At 60.1% G+C, this 13,539-nt stretch overlaps 1 protein-coding gene across 1 annotated transcript in view; it reads left to right on the top strand.

The window, feature by feature from the left end:
• Positions 1-10,588, top strand: part of LOC140473812 (serine/threonine-protein kinase 36-like) — a gene marked incomplete at its 3' end in the record, with an annotated part of 48,109 nt that extends 37,521 nt beyond the window's left edge. The window contains exon 14 of the mRNA XM_072567639.1: positions 10,438-10,588. Coding sequence (XP_072423740.1) covers positions 10,438-10,588 — 151 coding nt within the window. The remainder of the gene's footprint in view (positions 1-10,437) is intronic.
• Positions 10,589-13,539: the final 2,951 nt, after the last annotated feature.

Genomic DNA, 13,539 nt, shown 5'->3' with positions numbered 1-13,539 from the left:
CACTGTCCTTTCCCCTCTCTCTCTCTCTCTCTCGCTCTCTGGGACCGGGGTGTGTTAGATACACTGTTCTTTCCCCCCCCTCTCTCTCTCTCTCTGGGACCGGGGTGTGTTAGATACACTGTCCTTTCCCCTCTCTCTGTGGGACTGGGGTGTGTTAGACACACTGTCCTTTCCCCCCTCTCTCTCTCTGGGACCGGGGTGTGTTAGATACACTGTCCTTTCCCCCCCCTCTCTCTCTGGGACTGGGGTGTGTTAGATACACTGTCGTTTCCCCCCCCTCTCTCTCTCTCTCTGGGACCGGGGTGTGTTAGACACACTGTCCTTTCCCCCCTCTCTCTCTGGGACCAGGGTGTGTTAGATACACTGTCCTTTCCCCCCCCTCTCTCTCTGGGACCGGGGTGTGTTAGATACACTGTCCTTTCCCCCCACTCTCTCTCTGGGACCGGGGTGTGTTAGATACACTGTCCTTTCCCCCCTCTCTCTCTCTCTGGGATCGGGGTGTGTTAGATACACTGTCCTTTCCCCCCTCTCTCTCTCTGGGACTGGGGTGTGTTAGATACACTGTCGTTTCCCCCCCCTCTCTCTCTCTCTCTGGGACCGGGGTGTGTTAGACACACTGTCCTTTCCCCCCTCTCTCTCTGGGACCAGGGTGTGTTAGATACACTGTCCTTTCCCCCCCCCTCTCTCTCTGGGACCGGGGTGTGTTAGATACACTGTCCTTTCCCCCCACTCTCTCTCTGGGACCGGGGTGTGTTAGATACACTGTCCTTTCCCCCCTCTCTCTCTCTCTGGGATCGGGGTGTGTTAGATACACTGTCCTTTACCCCCTCTCTCTCTCTGGGACCGGGGTGTGTTAGATACACTGTCCTTTTCCCCCTCTCTCTCTGGGACCGGGGTGTGTTAGGTACACTGTCCTTTCCACCCCCTCTCTCTGGGACCGGGGTGTGTTAGACACACTGTCCTTTCCCCCCTCTCTCTCTGGGACCGGGGTGTGTTAGATACACTGTCCTTTCCCCCCCCCCATCTCTCTCTCTGGGACCGGGGTGTGTTAGATACACTGTCCTTTCCCCCTCTCTCTCTGGGACCGGGGTGTGTTAGATACACTGTCCTTTAGCCCGTCTCTCTCTCTGGGACCGGGGTGTGTTAGATACACTGTCCTTTCCCCCATCTCTCTCTCTGCGACCGGGGTGTGTTAGATACACTGTCCTTTCCCCCCCCTCTCTCTGGGACCGGGGTGTGTTAGATACACTGTCCTTTCCCCCTCTCTCTCTCTCTCTGGGACCGGGGTGTGTTAGATACACTGTCCTTTCCCCCCCCTCTCTCTGGGACCGGGGTGTGTTAGATACACTGTCCTTTCCCCCCTCTCTCTCTGGGACCGGGGTGTGTTAGATACACTGTCCTTTCCCCCCCCTCTCTCTCTGGGACCGGGGTGTGTTAGATACACTGTCCTTTCCCCCCCCTCTCTCTGGGACCGGGGTGTGATAGATACACTGTCCTTTCCCCTCTCTCTCTCTGGGACCGGGGTGTGTTAGATACACTGTCCTTTCCCCCCCCTCTCTCTCTGGGACCGGGGTGTGTTAGATACACTGTCCTTTCCCCCCCCTCTCTCTGGGACCGGGGTGTGATAGATACACTGTCCTTTCCCCCCTCTCTCTCTGGGACAGGGGTGTGTTAGATACACTGTCCTTTCCCCTCTCTCTCTCTGGGACCGGGGTGTGTTAGATACACTGTCCTTTCCCCTCTCTCTCTCTGGGACCGGGGTGTGTTAGATACACTGTCCTTTCCCCCATCTCTCTCTGGGACCGGGGAATGTTAGATACACTGTCCTTTCCCCCCCCTCTCTCTCTGGGACCGGGGTGTGTTAGATACACTGTCCTTTTCCCCCCCCTCTCTCTCTCTGGGACCGGGGTGTGTTAGATACACTGTCCTTTCCCCCCTCTCTCTCTGGGACTGGGGTGTGTTAGATACACTGTCCTTTCCCCCCTCTCTCTCTGGGACCGGGGTATGTTAGATACACTGTCCTTTCCCCCCTCTCTCTCTGGGACCGGGGTGTGTTAGATACACTGTCCTTTACCCCCTCTCTCTCTCTGGGACCGGGGTGTGTTAGATACACTGTCCTTTCCCCCCTCTCTCTCTCTGGGACCGGGGTGTGTTAGATGCACTGTCCTTTCCCCCCCCTCTCTCTCTCTGGGACCGGGGTGTGTTAGATACACTGTCCTTTCCCCCCCCTCTCTCTGGGACCGGGGTGTGTTAGATACACTGTCCTTTCCCCCCCCTCTCTCTGGGACCGGGGTGTGTTAGATACACTGTCCTTTCCCCCCCTCTCTCTCTGGGACCGGGGTGTGTTAGATACACTGTCCTTTACCCCCTCTCTCTCTCTGGGACCGGGGTGTGTTAGATACACTGTCCTCTTCCCCCTCTCTCTCTGGGACCGGGGTGTGTTAGGTACACTGTCCTTTCCACCCCCTCTCTCTGGGACCGGGGTGTGTTAGACACACTGTCCTTTCCCCCCTCTCTCTCTGGGACCGGGGTGTGTTAGATACACTGTCCTTTCCCCCCCCCCTCTCTCTCTCTCTGGGACCGGGGTGTGTTAGATACACTGTCCTTTCCCCCTCTCTCTCTGGGACCGGGGTGTGTTAGATACACTGTCCTTTAGCCCGTCTCTCTCTCTGGGACCGGGGTGTGTTAGATACACTGTCCTTTCCCCCATCTCTCTCTCTGGGACCGGGGTGTGTTAGATACACTGTCCTTTCCCCCCCCTCTCTCTGGGACCGGGGTGTGTTAGATACACTGTCCTTTCCCCCTCTCTCTCTCTCTCTTGGACCGGGGTGTGTTAGATACACTGTCCTTTCCCCCCTCTCTCTCTCTGGGACCGGGGTGTGTTAGATACACTGTCCTTTCCCCCCTCTCTCTCTGGGACCGGGGTGTGTTAGATACACTGTCCTTTCCCCCCCTCTCTCTCTCTCTCTGGGACCGGGGTGTGTTAGATACACTGTCCTTTCCCCCCTCTCTCTCTGGGACTGGGGTGTGTTAGATACACTGTCCTTTCCCCCCTCTCTCTCTGGGACCGGGGTGTGTTAGATACACTGTCCTTTCCCCGCTCTCTCTCTGGGACTGGGGTGTGTTAGATACACTGTCCTTTCCCCCCTCTCTCTCTCTGGGACTGGGGTGTGTTAGATACACTGTCCTTTCCCCCCCCTCTCTGTCTGGGACCGGGGTGTGTTAGATACACTGTCCTTTTCCCCCCTCTCTCTCTCTGGGACAGGGGTGTGTTAGATACACTGTCCTTTCCCCCCTCTCTCTCTCTGGGACCGGGGTGTGTTAGATACACTGTCCTTTCCCCTCTCTCTCTCTCTGGGACCGGGGTGTGTTAGATACACTGTCCTTTCCCCCCCCCTCTCTCTCTGGGACCGGGGTGTGTTAGATACACTGTCCTTTCCCCTCTCTCTCTCTGGGACCAGGGTGTGTTAGATACACTGTCCTTTCCCCCCTCTCTCTCTCTCTGGGAGCAGGGTGTGTTAGACACACTGTCCTTTCCCCCCTCTCTCTCTGGGACCGGGGTGTGTTAGATACACTGTCCTTTCCCCCCTCTCTCTCTGGAACCGGGGTGTGTGAGATACACTGTCCTTTCCCCCCTCTCTCTCTCTGGGACCGGGATGTGTTAGATACACTGTCCTTTTCCCCCTCTCTCTCTGGGACCGGGGTGTGTTAGATACACTGTCCTTTCCCCCCTCTCTCTCTCTGGGACCGGGGTGTGTTAGATACACTGTCCTTTCCCCCCTCTCTCTCTCTGGGACCGGGGTGTGTTAGATACACTGTCCTTTCCCCCCTCTCTCTCTGGGACCGGGGTGTGTTAGATACACTGTCCTTTCCCCCCCCTCTCTCTCTCTCTGGGACCGGGGTGTGTTAGATACACTGTCCTTTCCCCCCTCTCTCTCTCTATCTCTCTCTCTCTGGGACCGGGGTGTGTTAGATACACTGTCCTTTTCCCCTCTCTCTCTCTGGGACCGGGGTGTGTTAGATACACTGTCCTTTCCCCCCCCTCTCTCTGGGACCGGGGTGTGTTAGATACACTGTCCTTTCCCCCCCCTCTCTCTCTCTCTCTCTCTGGGACCGGGGTGTGTTAGATACACTGTCCTTTCCCCCTCTCTCTCTCTGGGACCGGGGTGTGTTAGATACACTGTCCTTTCCCCCCCCGTCTCTCTCTGGGACCGGGGTGTGTTAGATACACTGTCCTTTCCCCCCCCTCTCTCTCTCTCTCTGGGACCGGGGTGTGTTAGATACACTGTCCTTTCCCCCCCCCCTCTCTCTGGGACCGGGGTGTGTTAGATACACTGTCCTTTCCCCCCTCTCTCCCTCTGGGACCGGGGTGTGTTAGATACACTGTCCTTTCCCCCCCCTCTCTCTGGGACCGGGGTGTGTTAGATACACTGTCCTTTCCCCCCTCTCTCTCTGGGACCGGGGTGTGTTAGATACACTGTCCTTTCCCCCTCTCTCTCTCTGGGACCGGGGTGTGTTAGATACACTGTCCTTTCCCCCCTCTCTCTCTGGGACCGGGGTGTGTTAGATACACTGTCCTTTCCCCCTCCTCTCTCTCTCTCTCTGGGACCGGGGTGTGTTAGATACACTGTCCTTTCCCCCCCCTCTCTCTCTCTCTCTGGGACCGGGGTGTGTTAGATACACTGTCCTTTTCCCCCTCTCTCTCTCTGGGACCGGGGTGTGTTAGATACACTGTCCTTTCCCCTCTCTCTCTCTCTCTGGGACCGGGGTGTGTTAGATACACTGTCCTTTCCCCTCTCTCTCTCTGGGACCAGGGTGTGTTAGATACACTGTCCTTTCCCCCCTCTCTCTGGGACCGGGGTGTGTTAGACACACTGTCCTTTCCCCCCTCTCTCTCTGGGACCGGGGTTTGTTCGATACACTGTCCTTTCCCCCCTCTCTCTCTGGGACCAGGGTGTGTTAGATCCACTGTCGTTTCCCCCCCTCTCTCTCTGGGACCAGGGTGTGTTAGATACACTGTCCTTTCCCCTCTCTCTCTCTCTCTCTCGCTCTCTGGGACCGGGGTGTGTTAGATACACTGTTCTTTCCCCCCCCTCTCTCTCTCTCTCTGGGACCGGGGTGTGTTAGATACACTGTCCTTTCCCCTCTCTCTGTGGGACTGGGGTGTGTTAGACACACTGTCCTTTCCCCCCTCTCTCTCTCTGGGACCGGGGTGTGTTAGATACACTGTCCTTTCCCCCCCCTCTCTCTCTGGGACTGGGGTGTGTTAGATACACTGTCGTTTCCCCCCCCTCTCTCTCTCTCTCTGGGACCGGGGTGTGTTAGACACACTGTCCTTTCCCCCCTCTCTCTCTGGGACCAGGGTGTGTTAGATACACTGTCCTTTCCCCCCCCTCTCTCTCTGGGACCGGGGTGTGTTAGATACACTGTCCTTTCCCCCCACTCTCTCTCTGGGACCGGGGTGTGTTAGATACACTGTCCTTTCCCCCCTCTCTCTCTCTCTGGGATCGGGGTGTGTTAGATACACTGTCCTTTCCCCCCTCTCTCTCTCTGGGACTGGGGTGTGTTAGATACACTGTCGTTTCCCCCCCCTCTCTCTCTCTCTCTGGGACCGGGGTGTGTTAGACACACTGTCCTTTCCCCCCTCTCTCTCTGGGACCAGGGTGTGTTAGATACACTGTCCTTTCCCCCCCCCTCTCTCTCTGGGACCGGGGTGTGTTAGATACACTGTCCTTTCCCCCCACTCTCTCTCTGGGACCGGGGTGTGTTAGATACACTGTCCTTTCCCCCCTCTCTCTCTCTCTGGGATCGGGGTGTGTTAGATACACTGTCCTTTACCCCCTCTCTCTCTCTGGGACCGGGGTGTGTTAGATACACTGTCCTTTTCCCCCTCTCTCTCTGGGACCGGGGTGTGTTAGGTACACTGTCCTTTCCACCCCCTCTCTCTGGGACCGGGGTGTGTTAGACACACTGTCCTTTCCCCCCTCTCTCTCTGGGACCGGGGTGTGTTAGATACACTGTCCTTTCCCCCCCCCCATCTCTCTCTCTGGGACCGGGGTGTGTTAGATACACTGTCCTTTCCCCCTCTCTCTCTGGGACCGGGGTGTGTTAGATACACTGTCCTTTAGCCCGTCTCTCTCTCTGGGACCGGGGTGTGTTAGATACACTGTCCTTTCCCCCATCTCTCTCTCTGCGACCGGGGTGTGTTAGATACACTGTCCTTTCCCCCCCCTCTCTCTGGGACCGGGGTGTGTTAGATACACTGTCCTTTCCCCCTCTCTCTCTCTCTCTGGGACCGGGGTGTGTTAGATACACTGTCCTTTCCCCCCCCTCTCTCTGGGACCGGGGTGTGTTAGATACACTGTCCTTTCCCCCCTCTCTCTCTGGGACCGGGGTGTGTTAGATACACTGTCCTTTCCCCCCCCTCTCTCTCTGGGACCGGGGTGTGTTAGATACACTGTCCTTTCCCCCCCCTCTCTCTGGGACCGGGGTGTGATAGATACACTGTCCTTTCCCCTCTCTCTCTCTGGGACCGGGGTGTGTTAGATACACTGTCCTTTCCCCCCCCTCTCTCTCTGGGACCGGGGTGTGTTAGATACACTGTCCTTTCCCCCCCCTCTCTCTGGGACCGGGGTGTGATAGATACACTGTCCTTTCCCCTCTCTCTCTCTCTGGGACCGTGGTGTGTTAGATACACTGTCCTTTCCCCCTCTCTCTCTGGGACCGGGGTGTGTTAGATACACTGTCCTTTCCCCCCCTCTCTCTCTCTGGGACTGGGGTGTGTTAGATACACTGTCCTTTCCCCTCTCTGTCTGGGACGTGGGTGTGTTAGATACACTGTCCTTTCCCCCTCTCTCTCTGGGACCGGGGTGTGTTAGATACACTGTCCTTTCCCCCCTCTCTCTCTGGGACCGGGGTGTGTTAGATACACTGTCCTTTCCCCCCTCTCTCTCTGGGACCGGGGTGTGTTAGATACACTGTCCTTTCCCCCCCCTCTCTCTGGGACCGGGGTGTGTTAGATACACTGTCCTTTCCCCCCTCTCTCTCTCTGGGACCGGGGTGTGTAAGATACACTGTCCTTTCCCCCCTCTCTCTCTGGGACCGGGGTGTGTTAGATACACTGTCCTTTCCCCCCTCTCTCTCTCTCTGGGACCGGGGTGTGTTAGATACACTGTCCTTTCCCCCCGTCTCACTCTGGGACCGGGGTGTGTTAGATACACTGTCCTTTCCCCCCTCTCTCTCTCTCTGCGACCGGGGTGTGTTAGATACACTGTCCTTTCCCCCCTCTCTCTCTCTCTGGGACCGGGGTGTGTTAGATACACTGTCCTTTCCCCCCCTCTCTCTCTGGGACTGGGGTGTGTTAGATACACTGTCCTTTCCCGTCTCTCTCGGGGACCGGGGTGTGTTAGATACACTGTCCTTTGCCCCCTCTCTCTCTCTGGGACCGGGGTGTGTTAGATACACTGTCCTTTCCCCCCTCTCTCTCTGGGACCGGGGTGTGTTAGATACACTGTCCTTTCCCCCCCTCTCTCTCTCTCTCTGGGACCGGGGTGTGTTAGATACACTGTCCTTTCCCCCCTCTCTCTCTGGGACTGGGGTGTGTTAGATACACTGTCCTTTCCCCCCTCTCTCTCTGGGACCGGGGTGTGTTAGATACACTGTCCTTTCCCCGCTCTCTCTCTGGGACTGGGGTGTGTTAGATACACTGTCCTTTCCCCCCTCTCTCTCTCTGGGACTGGGGTGTGTTAGATACACTGTCCTTTCCCCCCCCTCTCTGTCTGGGACCGGGGTGTGTTAGATACACTGTCCTTTCCCCCCTCTCTCTCTCTGGGACAGGGGTGTGTTAGATACACTGTCCTTTCCCCCCTCTCTCTCTCTGGGACCGGGGTGTGTTAGATACACTGTCCTTTCCCCTCTCTCTCTCTCTGGGACCGGGGTGTGTTAGATACACTGTCCTTTCCCCCCCCCTCTCTCTCTGGGACCGGGGTGTGTTAGATACACTGTCCTTTCCCCTCTCTCTCTCTGGGACCAGGGTGTGTTAGATACACTGTCCTTTCCCCCCTCTCTCTCTCTCTGGGACCAGGGTGTGTTAGACACACTGTCCTTTCCCCCCTCTCTCTCTGGGACCGGGGTGTGTTAGATACACTGTCCTTTCCCCCCCCTCTCTCTCTCCCTCTGGGACCGGGGTGTGTTAGATACACTGTCCTTTCCCCCCCCTCTCTCTGGGACCGGGGTGTGTTAGATACACTGTCCTTTCCCCCCTCTCTCTCTGGGACCGGGGTGTGTTAGATACACTGTCCTTTCCCCCTCTCTCTCTCTGGGACCGGGGTGTGTTAGATACACTGTCCTTTCCCCCCTCTCTCTCTGGGACCGGGGTGTGTTAGATACACTGTCCTTTCCCCCCCTCTCTCTCTCTCTCTGGGACCGGGGTGTGTTAGATACACTGTCCTTTCCCCCCCCTCTCTCTCTCTCTCTGGGACCGGGGTGTGTTAGATACACTGTCCTTTTCCCCCTCTCTCTCTCTGGGACCGGGGTGTGTTAGATACACTGTCCTTTCCCCTCTCTCTCTCTCTCTGGGACGTGGGTGTGTTAGATACACTGTCCTTTCCCCCCTCTCTCTCTCTCTCTCGCTCTCTGGGACCGGGGTGTGTTAGATACACTGTTCTTTCCCCCCCCTCTCTCTCTCTCTCTGGGACCGGGGTGTGTTAGATACACTGTCCTTTCCCCTCTCTCTGTGGGACTGGGGTGTGTTAGACACACTGTCCTTTCCCCCCTCTCTCTCTCTGGGACCGGGGTGTGTTAGATACACTGTCCTTTCCCCCCCCTCTCTCTCTGGGACTGGGGTGTGTTAGATACACTGTCGTTTCCCCCCCCTCTCTCTCTCTCTCTGGGACCGGGGTGTGTTAGATACACTGTCCTTTCCCCCCTCTCTCTCTCTCTGGGATCGGGGTGTGTTAGATACACTGTCCTTTCCCCCCTCTCTCTCTGGGACCGGGGTGTGTTAGATACACTGTCCTTTCCCCCCTCTCTCTCTCTGGGACCGGGGTGTGTTAGATACACTGTCCTTTCCCCCCCCTCTCTCTCTCTCTCTGGGACCGGGGTGTGTTAGATAACTGTCCTTTCCCCCCCCTCTCTCTCTCACTCTGGGACCGGGGTGTGTTAGATACACTGTCCTTTCCCCCTCTCTCTCTCTGGGACCGGGGTGTGTTAGATACACTGTCCTTTCCCCCCCCTCTCTCTGGGACCGGGGTGTGTTAGATACACTGTCCTTTTCCCCCCGCTGTCTCTCTCTCTCTCTCTGGGACTGGGGTGTGTTAGATACACTGTCCTTTCCCCCTCTCTCTCTGGGACCGGGGTGTGTTAGATACACTGTCCTTTCCCCCCCCTCTCTCTCTGGGACCGGGGTGTGTTAGATACACTGTCCTTTCCCCCCCCTCTCTCTCTGGGACCGGGGTGTGTTAGATACACTGTGCTTTCCCCCCCCCTCTCTCTCTCTCTGGGACCGGGGTGTGTTAGATACACTGTCCTTCCCCCCCCCCCTCTCTCTGGGACCGGGGTGTGTTAGATACACTGTCCTTTCCCCCCTCTCTCTCTCTGGGACCGGGGTGTGTTAGATACACTGTCCTTTCCCCCCCCTCTCTCTGGGACCGGGGTGTGTTAGATACACTGTCCTTTCCCCCCTCTCTCTCTGGGACCGGGGTGTGTTAGATACACTGTCCTTTCCCCCTCTCTCTCTCTGGGACCGGGGTGTGTTAGATACACTGTCCTTTCCCCCCTCTCTCTCTGGGACCGGGGTGTGTTAGATACACTGTCCTTTCCCCCCCCTCTCTCTCTCTCTCTGGGACCGGGGTGTGTTAGATACACTGTCCTTTCCCCCCCCTCTCTCTCTCTCTCTGGGACCGGGGTGTGTTAGATACACTGTCCTTTTCCCCCTCTCTCTCTCTGGGACCGGGGTGTGTTAGATACACTGTCCTTTCCCCCCTCTCTCTCTCTCTCTGGGACCGGGGTGTGTTAGATACACTGTCCTTTCCCCCCTCTCTCTCTCTCTCTGGGACCGGGGTGTGTTAGATACACTGTCCTTTCCCCCCTCTCTCTCTCTCTCTCTCTGGGACCGGGGTGTGTTAGATATACTGTCCTTTCCCCCCTCTCTCTCTCTCTCTGGGACCGGGGTGTGTTAGATACACTGTCCTTTCCCCCCTCTCTCTCTCTCTCTCTGGGACCGGGGTGTGTTAGATACACTGTCCTTTCCCCCCTCTCTCTCTCTCTCTCTCTCTCTGGGACCGGGGTGTGTTAGATACACTGTCCTTTCCCCCCTCTCTCTGGGACCGGGGTGTGTTAGATACACTGGTTACCTCTATGTTTCACTAAGTCCTGTCTGTGTTTGGGAGGTTGTGGTGCTGCTGTTGATGTCTCTGACAGGTCTGTCCTGTGTTGCAGTGCCTTATCTTTATCTGTGGGACCATGGATCGAACCCCTTCATCTATTTGCAGTACTTTCTACAGTCAGCTGCTGAGCAGCCACCAGAGAATTCTGGCCATTCTTGTGGAAGGAAAATTCACCGACCCTTCAGCCTTCCGGGATCTGGAAGGTCAGGATTCACAGAATATTCATCCACCTCCAATCATATCCCTCAATCCCTCCATCCACCCAACCCCACCTCAATTCCCTCAATCCTCACCGTCCTCAACCTCATCCCTCAATCCCCACTGTCTCTCCCCCTCTCCCTTAGTCCCCACCCTCTCCCCCTCTCCCTCAGTCCCCCACCCTCTCCCCCTCTCCCTCAGTCCCCCACCCTCTCCCCCTCTCCCTCAGTCCCCCACCCTCTCCCCGTCTCCCTCCGTCCCCCACCCTCTCCCCGTCTCCCTCAGTCCCCACCCTCTCCCCGTCTCCCTCCGTCCCCCACCCTCTCCCCCTCTCCCTCCGTCCCCCACCCTCTCCCCGTCTCCCTCAGTCCCCACCCTCTCCCCGTCTCCCTCAGTCCCCACCCTCAACGCCGTCTCCCTCAGTCCCCCACCCTCTCCCCAACTCCCCCAGTCCCCCACTCTCTCCCTCAGTCCCCCACCCTCTCCCCGTCTCCCTCCGTCCCCCACCCTCTCCCCGTCTCCCTCAGTCGCCACCCTCTCCCCGTCTCCCTCAGTCCCCACCCTCAACCCCGTCTCCCTCAGTCCCCCACCCTCTCCCCATCTCCCCCAGTCCCCCACTCTCTCCCTCCGTCCCCCACCCTCTCCCCGTCTCCCTCCGTCCCCCACCCTCTCCCCGTCTCCCTCAGTCCCCACCCTCTCCCCGTCTCCCCCAGTCCCCGCCCTCTCCCCCAGTCCCCACCCTCTCCCCCTCTCCCTCAGTCCCCACCCTCTCCCTCAGTCCCCACCCTCTCCCCCTCTCCCTCCGTCCCCCACCCTCTCCCCGTCTCCCTCCGTCCCCCACCCTCTCCCCGTCTCCCTCAGTCCCCACCCTCTCCCCGTCTCCCCCAGTCCCCGCCCTCTCCCCCAGTCCCCACCCTCTCCCCCTCTCCCTCAGTCCCCACCCTCTCCCTCAGTCCCCACCCTCTCCCCCTCTCCCTCAGTCCCCCACCCTCTCCCCCTCTCCCTCAGTCCCCCACCCTCTCCCCCTCTCCCTCCGTCCCCCACCCTCTCCCCCTCTCCCTCAGTCCCCCACCCTCTCCCTCCGTCCCCCACCCTCTCCCCCTCTCCCCCAGTCCCCCACCCTCTCCCCGTCTCCCCCAGTCCCCGCCCTCTCCCCCTCTCCCTCAATCCCCACCCTCTCCCCCTCTCCCTCCGTCCCCCACCCTCTCCCCGTCTCCCTCAGTCCCCCACCCTCTCCCCGTGTCCCTCCGTCCCCCACCCTCTCCCCCTCTCCCTCCGTCCCCCACCCTCTCCCCCTCTCCCTCAGTCCCCCACCCTCTCCCCCTCTCCCTCAGTCCCCCACCCTCTCCCCCTCTCCCTCAGTCCCCCACCCTCTCCCCGTCTCCCTCCGTCCCCCACCCTCTCCCCGTCTCCCTCAGTCCCCACCCTCTCCCCGTCTCCCTCCGTCCCCCACCCTCTCCCCCTCTCCCTCCGTCCCCCACCCTCTCCCCGTCTCCCTCAGTCCCCACCCTCTCCCCGTCTCCCTCAGTCCCCACCCTCAACGCCGTCTCCCTCAGTCCCCCACCCTCTCCCCAACTCCCCCAGTCCCCCACTCTCTCCCTCAGTCCCCCACCCTCTCCCCATCTCCCTCCGTCCCCCACCCTCTCCCCGTCTCCCTCAGTCGCCACCCTCTCCCCGTCTCCCTCAGTCCCCACCCTCAACCCCGTCTCCCTCAGTCCCCCACCCTCTCCCCATCTCCCCCAGTCCCCCACTCTCTCCCTCCGTCCCCCACCCTCTCCCCGTCTCCCTCCGTCCCCCACCCTCTCCCCGTCTCCCTCAGTCCCCACCCTCTCCCCGTCTCCCCCAGTCCCCGCCCTCTCCCCCTCTCCCTCAGTCCCCACCCTCTCCCCCTCTCCCTCCGTCCCCCACCCTCTCCCCGTCTCCCTCCGTCCCCCACCCTCTCCCCGTCTCCCTCAGTCCCCACCCTCTCCCCGTCTCCCCCAGTCCCCGCCCTCTCCCCCAGTCCCCACCCTCTCCCCCTCTCCCTCAGTCCCCACCCTCTCCCTCAGTCCCCACCCTCTCCCCCTCTCCCTCAGTCCCCCACCCTCTCCCCCTCTCCCTCCGTCCCCCACCCTCTCCCCCTCTCCCTCCGTCCCCCACCCTCTCCCCCTCTCCCTCAGTCCCCCACCCTCTCCCTCCGTCCCCCACCCTCTCCCCCTCTCCCCCAGTCCCCCACCCTCTCCCCGTCTCCCCCAGTCCCCGCCCTCTCCCCCTCTCCCTCAATCCCCACCCTCTCCCCCTCTCCCTCCGTCCCCCACCCTCTCCCCGTCTCCCTCAGTCCCCCACCCTCTCCCCGTGTCCCTCCGTCCCCCACCCTCTCCCCCTCTCCCTCCGTCCCCCACCCTCTCCCCGTCTCCCTCAGTCCCCCACCCTCTCCCCGTCTCCCTCAGTCCCCCACCCTCTCCCCCTCTCCCTCCGTCCCCCACCCTCTCCCCCTCTCCCTCAGTCCCCCACCCTCTCCCCCTCTCCCTCCGTCCCCCACCCTCTCCCCGTCTCCCTCAGTCCCCCACCCTCTCCCCGTCTCCCCCAGTCCCCGCCCTCTCCCCCTCTCCCTCAATCCCCACCCTCTCCCCCTCTCCCTCCGTCCCCCACCCTCTCCCCGTCTCCCTCAGTCCCCCACCCTCTCCCCGTGTCCCTCCGTCCCCCACCCTCTCCCCCTCTCCCTCCGTCCCCCACCCTCTCCCCGTCTCCCTCAGTCCCCCACCCTCTCCCCGTCTCCCTCAGTCCCCCACCCTCTCCCCCTCTCCCTCCGACCCCCACCCTCTCCCCGTCTCCCTCAGTCCCCCACCCTCTCCCCCCTCCCCCAGTCCCCCACCCTCTCCCCGTCTCCCTCAGTCCCCCACCCTCTCCCCCTCTCCATCCGTCCCCCACCCTCTCCCTCAGTCCCCACCCTCTCCCCCTCTCCCTCCGTCCCCAC

This window comes from Chiloscyllium punctatum, unplaced genomic scaffold (assembly GCF_047496795.1).
Source record: "Chiloscyllium punctatum isolate Juve2018m unplaced genomic scaffold, sChiPun1.3 scaffold_735, whole genome shotgun sequence".
Taxonomy (NCBI): Eukaryota; Metazoa; Chordata; class Chondrichthyes; order Orectolobiformes; family Hemiscylliidae; genus Chiloscyllium; species Chiloscyllium punctatum.
The sequence above is the reverse complement of the archived record's forward strand: the minus strand, read 5'-3'. Positions and strand labels throughout refer to the sequence as shown.